The 21,633-nt window shown below is 58.0% G+C and overlaps 3 protein-coding genes across 4 annotated transcripts; 1 reads left to right on the top strand and 2 right to left on the bottom strand.

Annotated features, from left to right (window-relative positions):
• Positions 1-2,533: 2,533 nt before the first annotated feature.
• On the bottom strand, positions 2,534-3,355 carry PTH2 (parathyroid hormone 2). The gene is made up of 2 exons (XM_044260512.1): positions 3,228-3,355; positions 2,534-2,708 (listed from the first exon to the last, which is right to left on the bottom strand). The coding sequence occupies exons 1-2, from the start codon at positions 3,353-3,355 to the stop codon at positions 2,534-2,536; spliced, it is 303 nt and encodes a 100-aa protein (XP_044116447.1).
• A 1,583-nt stretch (positions 3,356-4,938) lies between these two features.
• Positions 4,939-8,149, top strand: GFY (golgi associated olfactory signaling regulator). The gene is made up of 4 exons (XM_044260510.1): positions 4,939-4,984; positions 5,846-7,046; positions 7,294-7,467; positions 7,950-8,149. Exons 2-4 carry the CDS (start codon positions 5,867-5,869, stop codon positions 8,147-8,149), a joined length of 1,554 nt encoding a protein of 517 aa, XP_044116445.1. The 5' UTR covers positions 4,939-4,984; positions 5,846-5,866.
• Positions 8,150-8,456: 307 nt separating this feature from the next.
• SLC17A7 (solute carrier family 17 member 7) lies at positions 8,457-19,088 on the bottom strand. 2 transcript variants are annotated; one of them, XM_044256891.1, is made up of 12 exons: positions 19,012-19,088; positions 14,581-14,833; positions 13,255-13,373; positions 12,868-12,982; positions 12,702-12,789; positions 12,460-12,546; positions 12,225-12,367; positions 11,411-11,560; positions 11,108-11,240; positions 10,376-10,486; positions 10,027-10,154; positions 8,457-9,818 (listed from the first exon to the last, which is right to left on the bottom strand). In XM_044256891.1, the coding sequence occupies exons 1-12, from the start codon at positions 19,071-19,073 to the stop codon at positions 9,525-9,527; spliced, it is 1,683 nt and encodes a 560-aa protein (XP_044112826.1). In that variant the 5' UTR covers positions 19,074-19,088; the 3' UTR covers positions 8,457-9,524. The 2 variants fall into 2 exon arrangements, with proteins under 2 accessions (XP_044112826.1, XP_044112828.1); XM_044256893.1 differs by lacking the exon at positions 10,376-10,486.
• Between the last annotated feature and the right edge of the window lie 2,545 nt (positions 19,089-21,633).

The raw sequence follows: 21,633 nt of genomic DNA, 5'->3' as shown, positions 1-21,633 counted from the left end.
TCTATGATCTCAGGGTCCTGGGATTGAGCCCTGCATGGGGCTCTCTGCTCAGCAGGGAGCCTGCTTCCCCGCCTCTCTCTCTGCCTGCCTCTCTACCTACATGTGATCTCTTTCTCTCTGTCAAATAAAATAAAATCTTTAAAAAAAATAAAGGCAGATAGTGATAGAGGTAACTGTAGGTTCCATAGGAACCCAGAAAATGCACTTAGCCTGTCCTGGAAGGATAGGGATTTTGTCCCTATTAGGTAACATCTGTGTGCAGTCTTGAAATATGAGTAAAGTTTGTGACATTGGTGGTGGGAAAGCACCCCTGTGGGCCGAGAGCCATAGAAACCACCATGCTGCTGGTCCTGCATGGGGGATGAATATGAAAGGTGGGGAGAAGGCTGGGGCTTGGTCCAGGTGGGAGAGGATGAGGCCTGAGCTGAGCTGGGCATGTGGCTGGAAAGAAGAGGAAGGGCGGAGAGAGGCAGGGCAGGAAGGATAGAGCCAAAGACTGATGGCTGTGAAGGAGGATGCTGAAGGAAGGGGCAAGGACAGCACATCGATCTGACCCAGTGACTGGTTCCAAAATGGGAACCCATGAGAAGGAGTAGGTTTGGGGGAACACCCAACCTCAAATGAGATGGGGTGAATGTCGGTGTTCCAATAAGTGGCCAGAGCCCTGAGGCTTGAGCCCACAGTCTGGAGATGGGGTTCTGCCTGTTGGGAATTGCTGAAATTTCCTGGGGAGAGGTGAGTAGAGTGGAGTAGGAAGGGCTTCCAGGCACCATTTTATGAAAAGCCTCGAACATACAGAGGACATCTAGGGAGGAACTATGGGAGGAATTCAGGCAAAGACCCAGCTAGCAGGCCCTCCAGCCAAAAACCAATGAAGCTCCTCACGGGGTTGTTGTGAGGCTGGCTCAGAGAGCCAAGAGGAGTGCAAGATTTAGACGGGCGCCTGGCCATGGTAACTGCTCATAACTTTACTCTCATTTCTCCAGGAGAGTAATGGCAAGGTCTAGACTAGAAGTCACACAGATCTGCATTCCAGTTACCCTTTTGTCCTTTACTGGCGCCGGCAACTTGGGGAAATTACTCTTGACTTTCAGAGTCTTACGTATGAAATTTGGCCAACTCTAGATGGTGTTGAGGAATACAGTTATTCCTACAGGATTCAGTATTTCTGAGTGAGAAGCAGGCCCACCCCTACAGCCTAAGGGCCAATTAGGGCGCGGTCCGCCTCCGAGTCAGACTACCCACACGACGGCTTGCCACTCACCCAGCGCCAGCCCCGCCCTCTTCCCGCGAGCCCACGCGCCCAGCCCCGCCCTCTTCTCTAGACGAATCAGCGCGCGATCCGCACGAGCCGCGCCCAGGGCGCGCTCTCTGGAGCCCTCTGCGTACCCCTCAGCGGGTTGCCATGGTCACCATTGAGCTTTGGGACTGAAGGGCTGGCGGGAGCAGCCAGGGAGCGAGACTGGGAGAAAAGGAGACGGATTCTGATTGGCTGCTGCTTCGCTTCACCAGCGCCTCAGCCCTGTGCCTCCGGGAGCCTGACGCCTGGTCCCCTCTGTCCTGTCCTCCCGCCCCAGCGGTCTCCTGGGACGGGCGCAGTCAAAACCCTGAATAAACTTCTGGAGGCTGCTGCTAGAGGGGCAGAAACCCTTTTCTAACAAACGCGTTTTGCTTCGCGGGCGCTGGGTTGAAGTTGTCTCATGCTGTATCGGTTAATCCTCAGATGAGGGAAAAAAGGCTCAGAAGTTAAGCAGTCCTTCCCAATACCACACAGAGAGATCTGTGAAATTGGTCTTGAATTGTAGGTTCATCTCGCCCCAGAAGCAACCCCCGCCCCATCTTTCCACTGCGCCCAGGGCGAAGTCGGGAAAGTGAGGAGAGAGCGGAAAAGGTGACATTCGAAGAAAGAGCTGTTAGAGGGAGAGAGGGAAACGACAGAAGAAAGAAAAGATGTGAGGGAATCAGGCAGAGAAAAAAGAAAGCGATTAGGAATGGAAGGAAGAGTTTAAGAGGCAGAAAGAAGAGTAGAGAGAGGAGGCAGAGGATTAGGAAGCCGGGAGGGTGAAAAGAAACAGAAGTGCAGAGACTCAGAGAGATGGCGAACCGACACCCAGAGAGGGACGGAGACCTAGAGAAGGGGACTGGGACTCAGGGAAACCAGAGACCTGGTAGGTTGCAGGGAACAAGAGAAGGGGAAAGAAACCCAGAGAAGAGGACGGAGACCCGCAAGTGGGGTGGGAGCAGAGACGCGGGTGGGGAGGGACAGAAGCCCAGAGCGAGAGGAGGGGACAGAGCTGGGGCTTGGAGGGAGGCCAGAGCAGGGGCAGACAGAGAATAGGGGTGGAGGGAGGGAAAGATGATTGGGGGAGGGGGAGGTGGGAAGAAAAGAGAGAGGGGACTGAGGAGATGAGATACACCGGAGTAGCGACGCAAGCCCTGCCCGCGTATCCCGCACGCACACCACGGGCTCAGGAAGGAGACGCAGACCAGAGCGCACTGCGGGATCTTTATTCAAGTGGGGCGGGCGCGGCGCTCAGGGCGCATCCAGCACCAGCAGCTTGTGCATGTACGAGTTCAGCCAGTGGCGGCGCTCGAGGGCGGCCAACAGCCGCGCGCGCTCCCGGAAGGCCGCGTCGTCCGCCAGGGCCAGGCTCCGCCGCGACAGCTGGGTGGCTGTTCCCGCCCAAGCTCGGCTTGGGGAACGGAGGCTGCGAGGAGACCAAAAGAGCCGGTTACCGCGGGTCCCGGACGCCCGCCCGCCGCCACCTGTACCTCCCGCGGTCTAATTCGAAGCCCTGTCCCTGCACTGTCTGTGGAGTGGCTCGGCGTCTGTCCTCTGTCCCCTGCCTCCCTTTGTACGGGTCTCCGTCTATTCACCGGGCTCGAAGCTCCCCGAGTACAGAGACGGAGTCGATGCCTGTGTCCACCCCCAGCGCTCAGCGCCCGGCCTGATGCACACTAAGAACCCAGTAAACTTCGCTCAAGGAACAAATCGCTGCTGCTTCGGCTCCTCTCAAATCTCTCAACGCTTTTCTCAGAATCTTCTTGTACCTCTTCCTCGCGCTGATTCCCTGTCTACACTCCACCTCTCTCCACCCCTGGTCTTCGTCCTCCTTTCTGTCCTCCTCCTCTCCATCCTCCTCTGCTCTGTGCCCCTTTCTCCTTAGGTCTGGTCCCACCTGTCTGAATCCCCGCCCCTCCCTGGGTGTCCCGGGCTCCGCGCGTACCTGAGAACCCCGGCTGGGGGCAGGGCGACTCCTGAGGCTGTGCGGTCGCCCCAGGGCACAAGCAGCAGCAGGAGCAGCAACAGCAGCAGCCGCACCCGGGGGCTCCTGGACACCTGGTGGGTCTCCATCACCTGTGGAGAGACAGGGAAGAGCTCAGTGAGGCCCACGTCCTGGCCCAGAACCCCGGATCCCACCACCCACCCACCTCCTGCGCCCGTTTGCAGGGCCCGCTACCGCTCAGTGGGCTCGGATAGCCAGGCAGCAGCCCCCTTATATCGCCTCCACAGCCCCCGCAGCGGGCAGTGACGCAGACCAGGGGGCTGGGGGCGCCGGGTCAACTCCCCCCACCAGGCTCATTAGGAGCCGCCAGCGGTAATGAGGAGCCAGGAGTGGGGGCCCTGCCTCTGCCTTGGCAGCCACCAACTAATTGGGACCGGGAGCTGGGACCTGAGGGGGAGCAGGAGGGGGAGAGACAGACAGACAGAGAAGTGGACACAGGAGGTGTGTCAGAGGGATAAAAATAGAGACCGGCAGAGGGACCATCAGAGCAGAAGCCAGAGACACAGAGAAAGAGACAGGGAAAGCAACAGAGGGGTCTGATGGGGAGAAGCAGAGACACATAGATGAAGTAACCATAAGAGGGAAGGACAAAGACAGAGTGACAGAGGGGAAGAAAGGGAGCAACAGAGAAGGAAGGAAAGAAGAAGTGGGGGAGGGGAGAGAAAGAGCCAGCTGGAGATGGAGGGAAGGGGCTCCGAGAAAGCCCTGAGATAGAAAGACAGCCAGCTAGCACAGAGATGCCCAGAGAGAAATCCAGGCAGCAGAGAACCAAAAAAACAGAGTGCGAGATGGAGGGGGAGAAAGGCAACAGAAGGTGAAATGTAATGGGGGCTGGGGGTGGGGGTGAAGGCAGGTGAAGTGACAGGCAAATCTGCAAAGAGGGGAAAGACAGGCCAGGGCCCCTAGGCTACCCTGTGCATGAGGCTAAGCCTTCCTGGGGAGGAGTTTGGGGGCTTTGTGAAGGCCCAGTCCCCTCACACTGGCTCTTAAGAGGGTGCTCTCTACACACTGGGGGGAGGTGGGCCAAGGTTCAGAAGTCCCAAAGGGCAGTAGCAATCTGGGTATGTGATTGGCAAGACATGGGACCCTGGACTCTTATTTCCCCATAAAGAAGAGGCCTGGGAACCTGGATTCCTGAATCTGCAGGGAGACAGCTGGAGGCCCAGACTCCTGGGTCTTCAAGTAAGACCCAGGGTTCTAGACTTGGGTTTGCATGTAGGAGATGGCAGATGTCCTGGATCCCTGGTTTCTTTTTTTTTCTTCTTCTTCTTCTTTTTTATTTTATTTTTAAGATTTTATTTATTTGATAGCACAAGCAAGACTCAGAGCTCGATCCCAGGGCCCTTGGATCATGACCCGAGCCAAAGGCAGACGCTTAACCGACTGAGCTACCCAGGCACCCCTGGATGCCTGGTTTCAAAGAGAAGATAGATTGGTTGGGCCATATCCCTCCACCAGATAGATGATCCAATCCCAACTCCCTTCCCTGTTCCAGAGATAATGTTCTTTATCTCTGTCCCTTTAAGAACACAAGGCTGTAGCCAGGTTCCCAGGATCCCCAGAGACAGGGTCAGGTGCGTCACCCATGCCCCTGGGACCCTACCTCCTGCTGCCCCTCCCGGAGCCATTCTGCAGCATTCACCGATCTCTGCGTCCAGCTCTGCTCATCTGCTGTTATCTTGGACCTCACTAAGCAGGTAAGAGACCCCATGCCCCAAGTAACCGTGTCCTACTCAGGTATCTGGCACCCCCACCTCCACCTGAGCACAGACCTAGGTGTCTGCCCCAGACCAATCCTGAGAGTCTGGGATCTCAGCGCCATCCTCAATAAACAGAGTGACCAGAGTCCTGCCCCATCCAGAACCCTACACCCCTGTCTGCTGAGGGCCAAAGACTCGGAGTTTCCGGTCTCCTTTCTACTCTGTAATCCAGGTCCCCTAATCTTACTCCCTCAAAATTCTAGGCATCTGAACCTTCAGGTCTCTCCTAAGGAACTAGGAATTTAGACCCACAATGCCCATCCACCCTCTGGAAACTGGAGTGAACCCCCAGCAGTTTTCTCTCCCAGGTCCCAGGAGTCTCCCTCCTCCCTCAGATCCATTCCTGTCGGGCCGCAGCCCACAGCCATTCCTTCTGAGCCTCCTCTGGTGTAAACAACTGTGTGGTGAAGGTGTCCGCAGCCATGGGAGAGTAAGGGATCCTATGTCCCCTTGGAGGTCTAAACCCTCTGAAATAGAAGTAGAGGAAGTCTGAGGCCGGTGAGGTCTGAGGTCCTTCCCAATTTTTCTGGGACCCCCTCAGGGAAACAGATAAGGAAATTAACTACGACTCCCAAGAAGCCCCGCTCCTCTGTCTCCCGTAGCTATGGCAGCTATGGCCCCATAGCCTTCAGGGAGTTGCAGCTGGGTTCCTCTCCTTTCCCGGGCGCGGAGCTCTGAGGGATCTCCGCCCACCTGGAGAACGGGGCGTGGTCTCCGGGGTGGGCGTGGCCTCTGGGAGTGGGCCGGGGTTCCCTGCAGGCTTCCAACCTTAACCCTTTTCTTCTCCCTCCGCCGCAGCTATAGGCGTCTCCCAGAACTATGAAATCCCTCAGCCCGATCCTCTTCTTCCTTGTCTTCCTCCTCGCCCGGCTGGGTTCCAAGGCCGACCCTTCGGCCTCGCCGCTTGCAGGCTCCGACTTCCCTGAAATGGGCCGCCCCTCTCAGACCTCCCCTCTAGCTTCTGAGAATGCCACTAGAGACCTGCCTAACCCAGACTCCCCTGCGACTGCTTACCCCGAACCCTCCAAATCACCTCATGCAGTTTCCCCTGAGCCCTCCCGCCTTGACTTCACTGAGACTACCAACCATGACCTCCGAGAAACCCCACACCCAGAGTCTTTTGAGAACCCTAAATTTAACTCACTCAATACCTCACTAGCAGACTCCCTGGAGACCCCCAAAATTAACCACTCTGAAATGACAGATCCAGAACCTTCTGAGACCCCCAAACCTGACCCGACTGACAGTCCACACCCAGAATCCCCTGAGACCTTCAAACCTAATCCCTCCAAAACCTCATATCCAGAATTTCCTGAGACCCCAAGCCCCGACCCTACCCAAACTCCACACCAAGAATCCCCAGAGATTCCCAAACTTAACTCCACCAAAGTCTCACTTGCAGAAGTCCCTGAGACCCCACATCCTGGCCCCACCAAGATTCTTCACCCCAAATCTCCAGAAACCCATAACCCTGACACCACCGAAACCCCAAACTCTGAATTCCTCCAGACCCTCCATCCCGACTCTACTGAGACCCCCCACCAAGAATCCCATGGAATTCACAACCCCAGCCCCACTGAAATGCCCCAAACAGAATCCCCCACACCCCAGTACCAAGATGCCACAGAGAACCCCATGACCTCTGACCCTGAGATCTCCGCCAGTCCTCACCCAGAATCGACTACACCTTTCAAGGTCAAAGCTACTGACCCAAATGAGCTGGCCCTGAGTCCCAAACCAGAAACCCCTGCAGTGACCCAGCCTGAGTCCCTTAAATTGCCCGCCTCAGTTTCTCCTGGGACAGTTGAGCTGAAGGCCTCCCAGAACACTAGCCTGAAAGGGCATGATGCCCTTCTTCCCTCAGCCCGGATTGCGGGCCCCCCTGCTCCTCTGGGTTCCCCCAGTCAGCCGGCCCCTGCCACTCCGCGGGCCCCCCAGCGCCGCAGCCGAGGTGAGAGAGTCAGCACTATCATCGTGGTGGAACGAGTGGAGGAGACCGGTGAGGGGCCAGGACCTGGACTTCTGCGTCGGAGGGAGGAGGGGGTTCTGGACTCCTGGTCTGAGGGAAGGCGGCCTAGGGAACACCCCCCTCCCTCCTCCACCGCCTCCCACTCCTGAGTGCGAGGCAGGAGGCGGCTGAGGGATCGTCTGGGGATGTGAGGGTGAAGGGAGGCCGGGGCTCCTGGGTCTCTGGAAGTAGGGGCTGGGAGTTTAGATTGCTCAATCCTTGAACCCTGGTCCTTCAGGCGTGACTCTGGTGGGGCGCCCCCGGGGTGCGACGGGCGGGGCCCTCTGCCTCTTCCTCGCGGGGACCGGACTGCTGATCGGCATTTTCCTGCTGCTCTGGTGTCTCTACCGCCGGGCGGCTCGACACCGGCCCTTCGCACACCACCGGCTTCCAAACGACGGAGATGAACCTGGTGAGCGACCCCTCACACCGCCCTTCTCCTTGAATGACTGCACGTTTCTTTAACGCGGTTTTGCCTGGCACTTTAGGGCGCCCTGTCAAAACTCAGGTCCCCCAACCAAGGTCAATAGAAGTCCCGACCCTTCCATGATTCTGCCCCCCAATTCTCCGAAATTCCCGGCGACACGTCCAGCGCCGCTCCCAGTCCAGCTGGGAATTGCAACAGGCTGGGATCCCTGGATCCCCACAAGCCCCGCCCCTTCCCCCTCCCAGAGGAGCCCTGTATACCCCGCCCTCTCCACTGCAGGCCCCGCCCTGCTGCTCCGACGCCACGCACCCCTCTTTGATTCTAGGGGGCATCGCCCTTTAATTTGAAAACCCAAGCCCAGAAAACAATCTGAATCCTCTTTCCCGCCTCCTCCTTGGCCAGCGGCGTAGCAGAGGGGACAGGACCCCTGTCTGCCTAGTGATGCCCTCTCCCCTTTGCTTCCACAGTTATGCATTTGGAAGCCCCGAAGGACCCCTACGACCTTTACTTTTATGCCCCGGATGCTTGGGTCCCTTCACACATCGCCACTAAACAGCCACCGCCCACCCCCCCGCTGCCGCCCAAGCTGCCCCCGCCGCCCCGCGGGAACCGCCCCCAGAGCCTGGAGCCGCTCTCCCCCGCCACGCTCCCCAACAATTTCATGTGAGCCCCACTCGCGTCCTGACAGACCCGCGCCACCTCGCACGGAGATAGGACCCAGAGGTCCTTTCCTCCCGGCACGCTTTGCTGCATAGTAGTCCTCTCGGATAGGACGTTCAACACACTGAGATGCTTTCGCTGTGATCGGAGAACATCGTCTGAGGCCGAATAAATCAAGTGTTCCTCTGACTAGACCCCTATTCTGGCCTGCTTCCTGGGAGAGGACGGGACTGGGGCCCCAGGACTCTGGGTCTGACTGGAGGAGGGAGCTGGGGGCCCAGGTTTCTCTGACCGCCAAGGCCGATGACGGCTGATTGTGTACACCAAAGCATTTTATTGGGAGTGAGGCAGGGTTTACAGTCACAGAGACGGAGACACAAAGACACAACCCTGCTCCAGGGGAAAACACCCCTCTCTCCCAGCCCCATTCCATTTCCGGGATTCCATGACTCCTCCTGCATATGGTCCCCAAATTCTAAGCCGAAAGAGGGGAGTCTGAGAAGGGAAGGATCCCAGATTTTGAGTCGTTTAGCCCCTGAGGGACACAACAAATGGCCACTGAGAAAACAAGAGTAGTTCGAAACCACCCAGGAGAATAAAGTGCAAGGAATTAAGGGGAAGAGGGGCATCTGCAAACCACCACAGGGAAGTTCAGTGATGGTGGCTTCACACCATTGAGTCGATGGTCTTGAGCAGCCACTATTCAGACCTGAAAACATGTCAGAAAAAGTGCGTGGGGGTGGAGAGAGGCATAGTGTTAAAACTGTCATCTTGCTTCCCTAGACATTGTGCTAAGCTAGGGAGAAGGTCTTGGGGAATTTGGTGCTTCAGCAGAACCTGCTGGTGAAGGGAGAGGGTTGCGGGGAGTGGGGAGGGGGTTTGAAACCGCCATTCTCCCTCAGAAACGCTGGTGAGAATCGATCCTTAGAATGGCGGGGATGGGCGATTGGTTAATCCAACCTGGAAAATGCAAAATGGAATGGGGAGAGGTTTGTAACTTCTAGAGGAAGACCTTGAATGTTTCTGAAAGGCAAGGAAGGCTGAGTAGTCTGGGGGTGGGGGTGGGGGGTTAGCCCCAGAGTGGGGGGGGAGGGTTAAAGGAAAGGGCCGGGGTAGGGTGCCTCAAAACCACAAGAGAAAGTAAAAGATTGAACTGTCCATTCAAATAGAGCCCTGAAAGGAGAGATTTGAAACCACTGAGGCAGAACAAGTGGAGAGGCGCGATTGGGAGGGGACGAGGACTTGACCGCACTGGGGAAGAGGGTGAATGCTTCTTAGGCCTGCAGCAGGACAGAGAGAACTGGGGTTCCTTGACAGTCACTCAGGCCAGTGATGTGTGGAATGGAGGTCCCGGAAACTGCCATTCAGTGGGAGGCACATGGTCAGTAGTCCCGGACAGGGGGCGGGGGTCTTGGGGGCTGAAATGTGCTGTGTGTGGCCCCATAGGAAGGCGGGGGGGCGGGAGGAGCCCCAGGGGGCTCAGCGTCATCCTCCATTTCGCTTTCATCGCTGCCAGCCAGCTGGTCATGGCCAACGAAGCCACACTTCTCTTCGCTCATCTCCTCAGGCTCCGCCCACGGCTGCTTCTCCCCAGAAGCGAAGACCCCGTAGAAGATGACACCCCCGTAGTGCACCAGGGAGGCAATTAGAAATACATACTGCCACTCCTCGCGAGTCTGTGGGGGGACAAGGGGAAGGTGAGGTCAGAGGACAGAGAAACGAAGGTGGAGCGAGAACCCGAGTGCACAGAGAGGGAGGCAGGGATCCAGAGGGAAGCGGAGAGACCAGGAGAGGACAGGGATGGAGGCCAGCGACGGTGAAGCCGGTCAGGGAGGTCCCATACACAAACTGGGAGGGCGAGTGGGTCAGGACTGGCGCACGGACCTTGTGCTTAGTCATGGCACCCACGATGATGGGGCACACCATGCCTGACAACGTGCCCACGCCGTTGGAGATGCCCATGAGGATGCTGGCGTAGCGCGGGGCGATGTCCAGGTGGTTCACGTTGAACCCTGGGGAGGCAGCCAGAAGGCGTCACTCCAGATCACTCCCCATTGAACCACACTCGGGAGACTCCCGCTGCCAAGCCGCTCCTCCTCCCATCGCAACCTCCCCCGTCCCTCCTGCTCTTTCCAGGCTGCCTTTTGCCAGGCTGGGAGGTCCCCTTCCTGAGCCAGGAAGTTCCCTACAGAGCTGTCCCGAGTCCGCCAAGCTGCGGACTCGCGGTTCTCACCAGAAATGGCGAAGCCGCTGAAGCCCACCGCGAGGACCAGGAAGGAGATGGCCACTCCCTTGGAGTGCGAGTAGCCGACCACCAGCAGCAGCGTGGCTTCCATGCCGAAGCCTAGAGGGCCGGAGGGCCGTGTCCTCTGAGCGTCGGCGGCCTCACACCGCCCTTCCAGCCCCAGGCCGGCCACCTCCATGCCTGTCCCGTTCAGCCTTCTTTGTCTAGCAGTCCGCCTGCGCCCGTCCTAACCAAAACCTCACCTCCCTAACGTCCGCGACCACGCGCCCCAGAGCCACCACGGCCCCGGCTAGGCCCTCCATGGCCCCACTGCCTACCTAGGCGGGGCGCTGAAGACGCAGGGTCCAAGCCCCACCCGTGCACCTCCCCACCTTTCTTCGGTTCTCACTGATTGGGCAGCACGCCCCGCAGACCTCTCCAGGTCCCCCATTCATAGCCCCTCTAGATAGCCCAGTTCCCGTCCTGCTCCGCCCAGTCCCGTGTAGGCCCCGCCCTGCCAGACCGAACTTGGTCTCCTCCCGGCTCCACCCGATGGTCACACCCGCCTTGTCCTTCCACCCGGTGGGCCTCGAGAGGGCCGCTGGAGATTCTGTTCATCCAAGATGGGCCTCACCCCGTCTACGCCTTCTTGGACACGCCCCTGACCCCACCTCCGACCTCCGGGGGATCCCGCCCCGCCGCGGCTTTCCCAGACCGCGCGCAGGGCCCCGCCCGACTCACCTCCACAGTTCATCAACTTGCGCACGTTAGTGGTGGACATGATTCGGCGGCTCCTCAGGAAGTCCGCGATCTGGCCGCCGATGGGCACGATGATGGTCATGACCAAGTGGGGCAACGCTGACACCAAGCCCACCTGCGCCAGAAAGCATACAGAGCGAGGGCTCAGGGGCGGCTGGCCCGCATCTCCACCCACTTCCGGTACCTTTGGCTCCTCCCTGTCCCTCGTTCCAACCTCTAGGGATCCAGGACCGCTGCTCCATCTCCCCCCGCTGCGCCCCCTGCCTTTCCTTCCCTGGGCCCAACCTTGCTGATCTCGAAGCCGAACACCTCTTCGAAGTAGGCGGGCTGGGAGATAAGGAGCAAGTAGAACGTCCAGCTGCGGCAGAAGTTGGCCACGATGATGGCATAGACTGGCATGGACGTGAAGAAGCGCCGCCAAGGTGTGTTAAATTTCTGTGGAGGGTCGGGGAGGTGGAGTGGAGAGGTCGCTAAGATAGAGACCTGGGCTGGGCTATCTCCGTGTCTCTTCAAGTACCCAATCATAGTCCCACAGAGACTCAGGTTTCCTGACCTCACCAAAACCTCCACGGGCGCAGGGGCGCCAACTTGGCCATGTCCCTGTGGGGACCTCGGCATCCTAGCTTCACAGTGACACTTCACAGTGACACTTCATGAAGATCCCTTCATGCAGGTGTCCCGCCTCTGCAGTGCCCCACAGGTGCATAGGTGTCCGGACCCCACGATGACCCTCAGGGACGGGTAAATGTGAGCCCGGGAATCTATTTCCATTCCATTATACCGCCTAATTCTAGCCTCACTCATCCCAAGGTCTGAGTGAATCCTCCACATTCAAGCCCGCTTCTGCTGGCTTAACCACGCCCCACATGGGTTCTGTCCTCAGCACCTGCTAATCCTTTCTTCTCCGCGCTTTAGCTCCGCCTCCTAGGTTCTAGCCCCGCCCACCTCACCTCCCAGTTTGGTCTCTTCTGAGAGTCTAGGGGAACCCACCACAATCTACACACTGTAGAGGTTCGAATCCCCCTCTTCTCCTGCCTCCCTGCCTGAATAGCTCTCCTTGCCCCATGGCGCCTCCACCCCCGCAGGCTTGGGCCCTGACCGTGACCGGGTTCATGAGTTTGGCGCTCTCGCCGATGGCGTCCTCGATGTACTTTCGCTCCTCTTCCGAAATGCTGGGGTGCAGAGCTGGGGACTCATAGGAGACGAGCAGCCAGAACAGGTACCAAAAGATCCCGAAGCTGCCTGGGGAGGGTCAGGAGAGGGATGGAAGCGAGGTGACGACCGGCCTCGCTCCACCCCTGCGCCACCCAGACCAAGGCCTTCGGACCCCTCACCGTAGACGTAGAACACAGAACTCCATCCTGAGTACTGCACCAGGACCCCAGCGAGAGGCATCGCGACCACCGCCCCAGCATAGGAACCTAAGGGGGAGGACGCAATGTGTAGACCAGGCTCATCTATTCTCAGATCCAGGAATGGGGCCTCCCAGGCCCTGCCTTCCGGGGACACAGAAGTACAGGCCACAGTCCCTCCTCCCTCAGACCCACATGTCCAGATCCCAGCCCCTTCTGCTCACCGCAAAAGGCTGTTGTTGCCAAGCGACTCCGCTCTAAGGGAGGGGCCCATTTGCTCCAGATGCCGTGGCAGGCAGGGTACGTGACCCCCTAGGAAGGAGAAAGCCAAAGTCAACGAGAAGAGGCGGAGTGAGAACAGGCACAGGGTAGTATGGAGCGGGGCTTTACCTCTACCAACCCCTGCAGGATCCTCACGAAGATGACACAGCCATAATGGACTCGGGCAGCCGAGGGGATCAGCATGTTTAGAGTTGATGTAGCGACAATGGCAAAGCCGAAAACCCTGGTGGGAAGAGTCCATAGTACAAGAATGGGGTCCAGCGATCCCACCAAAGCTAGGATTCTGTTCTTTCTAACCGCGGAGGGCCAGGCCTTGTGGTCCCCCAGAACCCGCCCCCACCTTCTTTGCAAATCTTACCTCCCACAACCACAAACCCCGCCTTTCTCTAAGACCCCGCCCCCCACCCAGGCCCCTCCTATCCCCCCTCCAGCCCGGAAATGCCAGGCCACACCTTCTAAGTAGTTCCCGCCCACCTTGAGAACCCAGCCCTGTACCTGTTGGCTGCGAATTTTTGACAGATAAATCCTCCGGGAATCTGGGTGACAATGTAGCCCCAGAAAAAGGAGCCGTGTATGAGGCCAACAGTCTCTGGATCCCAGTTAAATTGAGCTTTCTGCGGGCCAAAAGGCATGTCAAATTAGTGGCCCAGGCTCTGACCCTCCACCAATCAGCACAGATAGATTTACTCCCTCAGCCAATCAGCAACAAGGACCCAGAAGGATCCTTGCACTACAGTTAGCAGCCAAGCCTGTCCCTGCCTGGAACCCTCGCTCTGCCTGCTTCCCGGCACCAGGGCCCCTTCTCTGAATGTCTGGGGGGCCGTCAATGGGGTGGGGACTGTGTCTCCACTTACTTCTCTTAACCAACCTACGAACTGTTTGCGGAGTGACTGGGGCGGGGGTGGGGGTCTAGTCAGGGATGAGAAGCAGCCGAAGGTGTGAAGGTGCGAGGTAGACCCGTGCCTAAGTCGGGATTTTTCCTAAGGTAGGGGCATGGCCAACACCGGAGTTAAAATAGGGAGAAAGTGGGGCGCCTGGCTGGCTCGATAGAGCATGCAACTCTTGATCTTGGGGTTCCAAGTTCGAGCCCCCGGTTGAGTGTAAAGGTTACATTAAAAAAAAAAAGGGGGGGGGCGCCTGGGTGGCTCAGTGGGTTAAGCCGCTGCCTTCGGCTCGGGTCATGATCTCAGGGTCCTGGGATCGAGTCCCGCATCGGGCTCTCCGCTCAGCGGGGAGCCTGCTTCCTCCTCTCTCTCTCTCTCTCTGCCTGCCTCTCTGCCTATTTGTGATCTCTCTCTGTCAAATAAATAATAAAATCTTTAAAAAAAAAAAATTAGGGAGAAAGTCTGAGATGAGGCGGCCTTCAGGTAAAGGCCAGAGCAGATGAAGCGGGATGTAGCGGAGACAGAACTTCAGAAAAGCCAGGATCAAACTTCAGTGTGGGGCTCGCGATGGGACTGAGTTTAGGTTGTGACGCTGGGACAGGCGTGGGTGGCAGGTGAAGCAAAGTTGCTAGGAGCCTTACAGGGGAGCAGGGGCAACATGCAGGAACCCCAATACCGGCGCTGAGTCTGCATTTGTAAATCGGGGGCCTGAACTAAATAGGGGCTGGGCTTCATTTAGGTCTGGGGCAAGGCTTAGGAAGGGAAGAGCCCTGAGGCAGAAGGGAGCCAGCCGTAGGGGGACGCGCGGATGGGCGAGGCTGCTCAGGCTGGGGTTAGAAGGGGCTTGGCCAGGGCTCTGTCCGGGGGAGCGTGACGTCATCAGAGGGCGTGGGCAGAGCTAGGTGGGCCCGCGTGCCTGGCCATGCCCCTTAACTACCTGCACCACCACGTGGCCCCCGCGGTGGGTCGTGCTGTTGTTGACCATGGAGACGATGGCCACGCCCAGGTTGCAGCGGATACCAAAGCTGATGCAGAAGCCCAGACCGCTCATGATGGCGATAATGTAGCGACGAGGGAGACCGAAACAGGTGCAGTCCACTACAGGCGGGTCCCGGGTCTGCGTCGTCACTGGGCGCCCGTCGGCACTCAGCTCTAGCGTCTCTGCACCTTCCTGTCGCTTCTCCAGAAGCCTGCAGGGCCGCAAGAGTCCAACACTCTCGTAAGTCCAGGCCGCTGGCCACCTCCTCCCCACGACACAGGAGTCCAGGGCAAAACCAGCTGCTTTTCAAGACCCTAAGGATCCTAAGCCCGCAGTCCCTCCTTCCCCAGGAGTCCAGGAACTTCTCTAGTTTCCTTTCCCCCCACCCCCGGGATCCAGGAAGCTGGACCCCCTCTCTCCATCCCCTTCAGACCAGAAATTCACGCTGCCAGCCCCCTTCTCCTGCAGACTCAGGTGTGGAGGTGCTCAATCCCCCTTTCCCCCAGTCCCATTATCTCTGGACTCGGGAGTTTTAGACCCCAAACTACACTTGGCAATCCAAGAGTCTGTGCCCCCAGCCCCCACCCTGAGGCCCAGAGACTCCTTCCAGCCCCCTCTCCCAGATATGAGTCTATTTGAGGAAGCAAAAGGCGCTAAGGAGATGCTTCAGCAAAGGTGTCAAAAGAACAGATGCTTCTCAGCCACGTCTGCTATATATACCGCCCGCCCTCCTCCCCTGCCCCCAGTGGCGTGCCCTTCCCTGCTTCCAGGCCCCAGGTGTGGGGCTGACTTCCAGCTGATGCCCTTCAGACACCAGAAGCCCATTCCCTGGGGCGGGGGAGAAGTCAGGGTCCCTAGAATCCAGCAGCCCAGCCAGTCATCCCTGGGGAACCTTGAGTTCAGGCTGTCAGCTAGGGGATAGGAAGAGGGGGGTGGCGGGTGGTGTCCTGGCAAGGGACAGATGGCCCTGGTAGGGGGATTGGCTCAGTCCCCAGCGTGGCTCTCGCCCCCGCCCGTTCTGGAACAGGGATTGAGTCTGTGATGATGGATAGCGTATTTGGAGAGCCACCTCACATCCAGAGAGAGGTTGCCGGGAAAGAGAGGTGCCCTGAGACAGGTGTGCAAAGACCCAAAAGGAGGGCGACAGAGATGGGAGGGGGACAGAGGCAGAAACAAAAGGATCATAGATACAGATGGAGGGACAGAGACCAGAGAGAAAAGAGGGAACAGAACAGGGACCCTAGGAGGGAAGGGGGCAGAAACTCAGAGATGGAGGGGGAACAGAGACCCAAACATAGGTGGGGACAGAAACCCAAAAGAGAGGCTACAGATGCAGAGACCAGAACGTTGAGAGAAAGATGGAGAGACTGGGAGAACGAGGAGAGACGTGATTTGTGAGATACGGCCCATCTCTGAGGCGGGTACGCAGCCAGGGGATCGGGCTGGATCCCAGGAAGGGGCTAGAACAGATGGAGGCGAGGGAGACTGGGACGGGGGAGGAAAGAACAGCCAGACGGTCTGGGGGGAGGCGGGTGGAAGAGATGAGAGAACACAGCCACCCTCCCCATCCTAGAACTTAAGGAGGTGGGGGGGGCGCTAAGAAACGGGGGTGGGAGAAAGAGCCTCAGGGAGTGGACAGAACCCAGGAGGGTAGAGAATGAGAGCCAGAGAGAGGGGGAATAAATGCCCCAGAATGACAGTGCAGGGTGGTGGGCGGTCCCCACCCCGCGGTGGGTGGGAACCGCCCACCACCCCAAGTCAGAACTCAGAACGTGCCTGCCAATGTGATTAGACTTTGACCCAGAACCCTGTGGTTGCTATTTGACCCTGACACTCAGGAGGTGCTCACAGTCCCCTGAAATTTGATACTCAATCTAATACTCCAATGTGTCCGGATCTCTGACCGAGGCTTTCTATTTTTGAAATTTTATTTTATCTATTTATTTGTCAGAGAAAGAGAGAGAGAGAGGGAATCCAAGCAGGGAGAGCGGCTGATAGAGAAGCAGGCTCCCCGCCGAGCAAGGAGTCCAATGCGGGACTCAATCCCAGGATCCTGAGATCACAACGGAGCAGAAGACAGACGCTCAACTGACTGAGCCCCCCATGACCAAGGCTTTCTAAATGGGATGTGGTGGGGGCTCCCACATCTAGAAAATGGGAGCAGGGGTAGAATGTGAGGTTACGGAGAGGGAACCTCCAGGTGATACTGATCATCTCAGGGTAGGAGAACCAGGGACACAGAGATGACATGACCCCAGTGCTTCCCCTCCCTACCAGAGAGAGGGGAGAGCCTGGAGGGAGATCCTCCTCCCTTTTCTGGGAGCCTGGAACTCAGGTCTGAGGACTTGAGGAGGAGGAAGAAGCCGCCCTTAGGAAGCAGTTCACCAAAATGAAGACGGTGTCGCAGTCTCCCTCTCTGTGTCTCTGTCTTTGCTTCTCTGGGGTTCTCTGTCTGCTCCCCTGCTGCCTCAAGCCTCTATTCCCTTATATCCCTTGGTACTGTCTTCCCATTGCACAGCTAAGGAAAAACTGAGGTTCAGAAAGCAGAAATAGCATGTCCAAGGTCACACACCAGAGTAGTGATGGGTCCTGATCATCTCCTGGCCCCCGGGATCACCCCAATCAAGGCCTGGCTCTCAGGAAGGAAGCACCTTGGTGCCTGTCTCTCCTGCATTCCCCTTCCTCCTGCATCCTTGCCCCAAGTCAATCTGGGTTACTGCCTGTTTCCTGGGCTGAGGGAGTTCCCCACCCACTCTAGGATCACTCATCTCATCTCGAGGAAACTGTAGCCTCCATCCCCAGCTTGGGAAGGGCTGCCCTGGGTTCAAATGATGACACTTGTACTTATCTGTGGATTTCTCCCCCTTCTCGAACTGAGCCTCAGTTTCCCCAGTTTTGTCTAAATGATTGAATGGAATCAGGGGGCAACCCCTGGGTTCAGATGCAGTGAGCTTCTCAAACTCCACCTCCTTGGTGAGTGTCCTGGTGGGAGCTCTGAGCTCTGGGGTCTGCGGGGTAGGGGGGTGGTGCTCAGGAGGCAGCTCAGAGAGGTGAAAGTTAGGCACAGACAGACTGAGAGAAACCCAGACACAGATGAGAAGCTGAGAAGCAGGGACCGAGGGAGGGGGCCTGCGGAGCACATCCCTCCTGCCACCACCACCCCTCCACCACCACCATCCCTTCCAGCCCCCTCCGTCAGCACGTCTCTCTCCCTCTCCTGACTTCGCACTGATGTATTTTGAGAAACTCGTGAAAGGAGGCGAGAAAAAGGGTGGGGAGGGGCTGGAAGATTGGGAAAAGAAGGGGTGAGGTTATCTCAGCTCCCCCTCCCCCCACTGCACCATCTTCCTGCCCCCTCCCTTCTGTCCAGCCTTATCCCCATCTCTCCAGTTCCTAGAGGGTGGGAGGCCTTTGGGGCTAGGAGGTGACCTGCGGCGAGCAGGACTAGTGTTCATCTTAGAAAAGGACTTGCACAGCCTATGGAGATGGACTGAGGGTCAACTAAAGATAGGGTCAGGGCTAAGGGGACAGGGTTGGAGGGAACGGCAGCAGGGGCATGGTGCTGATGGGGCCCTCTCCTCCCCGCACTATGGCCAGATATTTTTAGGCTTCTCCGCAGCTGAGTAATTTCTCTGACTTGAAGCCAGGGCTGGGGTTGGGGGTGAGAGGCTGGGGGGAGGTGTCCAGACTGCCCTGGAGACACTCAGGTCACTGGGGTCATCTCCCTGGATGAAAGGAAGTCCTTCCTAGCTCTAGGCTATATCCTTTGGGAAGTCTATGGTCGCCCAGGAGCCTCATTTTTGGCCTGCAACTTCTTTCTCCCCCAGAAACCCAGGATACCCTGGCTTCTCCTCCCAGCTTAGCTCTTCTCAAGGACAAGGACCAATGGGCCCCAATCCGCTTTAGCTTCAGATTAAACTCTCTGAGAGATGGAAACTGAGAAAACACAGTGAGATGGAGACACCCACGATGGGGGATTAAAAACCCAGAGCGAGGGGGACAGACACCCAAAAGGAAAGAGTCGGAGACCTAGAGAGAGGGCAGCAGAGACTTGAGGGGGTGGGGGACAGAGACCCAAAAGGGGGCAGAGATCCGAAGAAAGGAGGCAGAGTGAAGATAAGTGAACGGAGACCAAAAGTGGGGAGGAGGGTCAGAGACCCAAGAGAGGAAAAAAGGATAAAGTCTGGGGTGGGGTGGGGCACGGAAAAATGAACGAGGTGATGGATGAGACTGGACCAAGGAGAGGGGACCACGAAAAAAGGAGGGAGAAAACCGGAACCTCCACCCACGGGTATCGCCCGTCCATCTGTCTGTCCAGGCCCGGGAGGGAATGTGCGTCCTCCGCGGACCCTCGGGCTCTTTCCCGCCCAGGACCCTCACCACGCTCACCGGTGCAGCCTCCCGAGGGCACGACCCGCTAGCTTCCGAAACTCCTCCTGACGGAACTCCATGGTGGCTGCCCCTGCCGCCGGTCCCCCCGCCGATCCCCCCGCCCGCGGGCCCGGGCGGCCGCGTCCGGGTTCCCGGGGTCCGCCCCGGCCCGGCCGGCCCCGCAGCTCCGCTCGGGGGGAAGGAGGCTGCGTGTGCTGGCTGCCTAGGGGCAGTAGCTGGACTCGGCGTCGGGGGCGGGGCGGGCGGTGGCGATGCCCCGCCCATCCCCGATAGACCACGCCTCTTGAGTTCTAGTCCCGCCCCCTTTCGTAGCCCTCCTGCTCCGTTCTGCCCCTGCCCTTTCATTCCAAGACCCCGCCTCTGGGCTCTGAACCCGCTCCTTTGAGTTGCATCGCCCCAGTTCTATCGCTTCCCAGAGTTACTTCCCCGTTCCATCCCCCCAGCTCCTTTTCTTTGCTCTCTTCCCGAGTTCTCTTTGCTCACCTGAGGTTTCCCTCTCCTTTTTAGTTCGCCCTAATTTCGTCCTTGCTTTTCGTCCCCTACGGTTCCATCTTCTGCGTTTTCATCCTCCCAGCCCATCCCTGCGAGTTTCTGTGCCCTCCAGTTCTACATCCCGCCCCCCCGATTTCCATCCCCATCCCTCGCCATCCTCAGTTCTAACTTCCTCATTCAGAGGGTGCTTTTCCCATTCAGGGAATTCTTTCCCCCTAAATTCCGACCCCCATTTCGATCCACCCATTGTCCCCTCCAGTTCTTCCCCCAACCGATTTCTTCCCTCTTGGTTTCCATTCACTGTTTCCATCTTTCCTTTTTTTAAATCTATCCCCTTCCAATTCTATTTCCTCTCGGGGCGCATGCCCCTCCTGATTCTTTCATCTATTTCCTTCCCCTCTGAGTTCCATCTCTCAGTTACATGCCCGTCCCCATTAGCGACCCCCATAATTCCCAACCAGCCTGGAATCTATCCCACCCTTTGAGTTCCGTGCCTACTCCCTCCGAGTTCTCTTCCCACCCCTTGAGTTCGGTCCCCTCCCCTGAGATCTGTCCCTGCCCTAATTTTTGCCCCCTCCCCCTGGAATCGCTCCGTCGGAGTTCTGTCCCCACCCACTGACTTCTTTCCCCGCCCCCTGAGTTGTGTCCCCTCCTGCTGGGGTCTGTCCCCGCCTTCTTACTCCATCTCTGCCAGCCCTGCCCATTTGGGGTTGAACCCGGACTGTTTGTCCCGTCCAGGTCCTGCCCCTGCTCCTTTCGCCAGACCAGCCCTTCTCCCCGACGCTGAGTCCACCTCCAGATCCAAGCCCCGGGAGGGTGCTCCTTTCCTCACAGCCTCCCTGAGTCCGGCCGCAAATGCATTTGGGATTAAATTTTCATGATGTGGCACAAGCTCTCAAGGGGGTAGGGAGGGAGAAGCCGGCGCGGCGGACGGGCGCCACGGACCCGGTGGCCCAGCAGCCACTGCCCGCCACGGCCTCCCGTTTCTCGCCTTGTCCCGCTGGGTCTCTGGGTCTCAGTTTTGCCTATGTTTGCGAAACCCCCGGACTCCCGGGGAGGGGGAGGTTGGGGGCTGGGACCACAGGGTCTGAGGGAGGAGTGGCTGGAGACCCGGACTCCTGGGTCTGAGGAAGAGTAGCCCGCGGAGCCGTCCACTAGCACCACCCTGTGGCAGCAGAATTCCCGACCCGGGTGCGGAGGCGGCGGCCGCGGCTCCGGGCCAGGTGTGAAGGTGGAGCAGATGGTGAAGAGGAGGGAGTAGGAGGGGGGCGCCGGCCGCTGCCAAATCTCGGGCCTTCGCCGGAATCATCACCATGGAGACCAAAGAAGGCTGAAAGGACCCAGCTCCACACTTTTCTGGGACCTGGGAATGAGTTCCTCGGCCTCCCACGGAGGGTCCCCGTGCGAACTACAAGTCCCAGTGGCCACTGGAGCTCACCGTTTGCTTCGAAGAGCCGCGCTCTCCGAGGGTCGCTGGGAGTTGTAGTTTTCTGAGACACCAGGCCGAGGCTGCGAGACGCCCTCTGGTGGACGAAGAGCACGTTCGGCCCTTCATAGGTCCAAAGACCCCACATCGGAGGTTATCCCCCTAACTTTCCACCTCTTCACCATCTATCTGTTCCTATTTCCCTACCCAGTTCAGTCCTTTCTAACCACACAAATCTCGCTGTTCTTCCAACATTTACCACTGAGGTTCCTCCACTTACCTATCCTCCTAGGACTCATGGAAGGAGAGAGGTGTCAATCATGCATTAACTCAACATTCTTGAGTTCCTTCTAATTCTAAAGCTTTATCACACCACAGGGGCACACATTCAACGAGGTAACACTGGATGCCAGACACGGCCAGATTCTAACTCAGCCAGGGTAGATCAGAGAAAGCTTGAAGTTTGAAAAGCTTCCCAGAGAAAGCTCAATGAAAGGGATGACTTGGGAGGGGGTGGAGGGAGGGCCCACAGGAGAGTAAACAGTACTTGCAGAGTCAGGAAATGGGACATAGTTTGGTGGGATTGTTAATTGAAGCACCATTCCAGGAACAGGAAGCTTGTCAGGATGAGAGGTAGGAGAGGCTAGAGATGATGGCACACATCAGATGACCAGTGGACTCAGGAAAGGTCCCCTGGGAGG

This window comes from Neovison vison, chromosome 7 (assembly GCF_020171115.1).
Source record: "Neovison vison isolate M4711 chromosome 7, ASM_NN_V1, whole genome shotgun sequence".
Lineage (NCBI taxonomy): Eukaryota > Metazoa > Chordata > Mammalia > Carnivora > Mustelidae > Neogale > Neogale vison.
Note: the sequence above shows the minus strand (reverse complement) of the source record. Positions and strands in the feature narration are given on the sequence as shown.

Bases quoted from the DNA above. Each gene is read 5' to 3' on its own strand.
- SLC17A7 (XM_044256891.1), bottom strand. From the start codon at position 19,073: ATGGAGTTCCGTCAGGAGGAGTTTCGGAAGCTAGCGGGTCGTGCCCTC. The intron at 12,547-12,701 runs GTGAGCAGAAGG...CCTCCCCCTTAG, and splicing joins GGCAACAACAGCCTTTTGCG to GTTCCTATGCTGGGGCGGTG. The intron at 10,487-11,107 runs GTGAGTCGGGCG...CCGGCCCTCTAG, and splicing joins CAAGTTGATGAACTGTGGAG to GCTTCGGCATGGAAGCCACG.
- GFY (XM_044260510.1), top strand. From the start codon at position 5,867: ATGAAATCCCTCAGCCCGATCCTCTTCTTCCTTGTCTTCCTCCTCGCC. The intron at 7,047-7,293 runs GTGAGGGGCCAG...CTGGTCCTTCAG, and splicing joins GGAACGAGTGGAGGAGACCG to GCGTGACTCTGGTGGGGCGC. The intron at 7,468-7,949 runs GTGAGCGACCCC...TTGCTTCCACAG, and splicing joins AAACGACGGAGATGAACCTG to TTATGCATTTGGAAGCCCCG.
- PTH2 (XM_044260512.1), bottom strand. From the start codon at position 3,355: ATGGAGACCCACCAGGTGTCCAGGAGCCCCCGGGTGCGGCTGCTGCTG. The intron at 2,709-3,227 runs GTACGCGCGGAG...GTCTCCTCGCAG, and splicing joins CCCCCAGCCGGGGTTCTCAG to CCTCCGTTCCCCAAGCCGAG.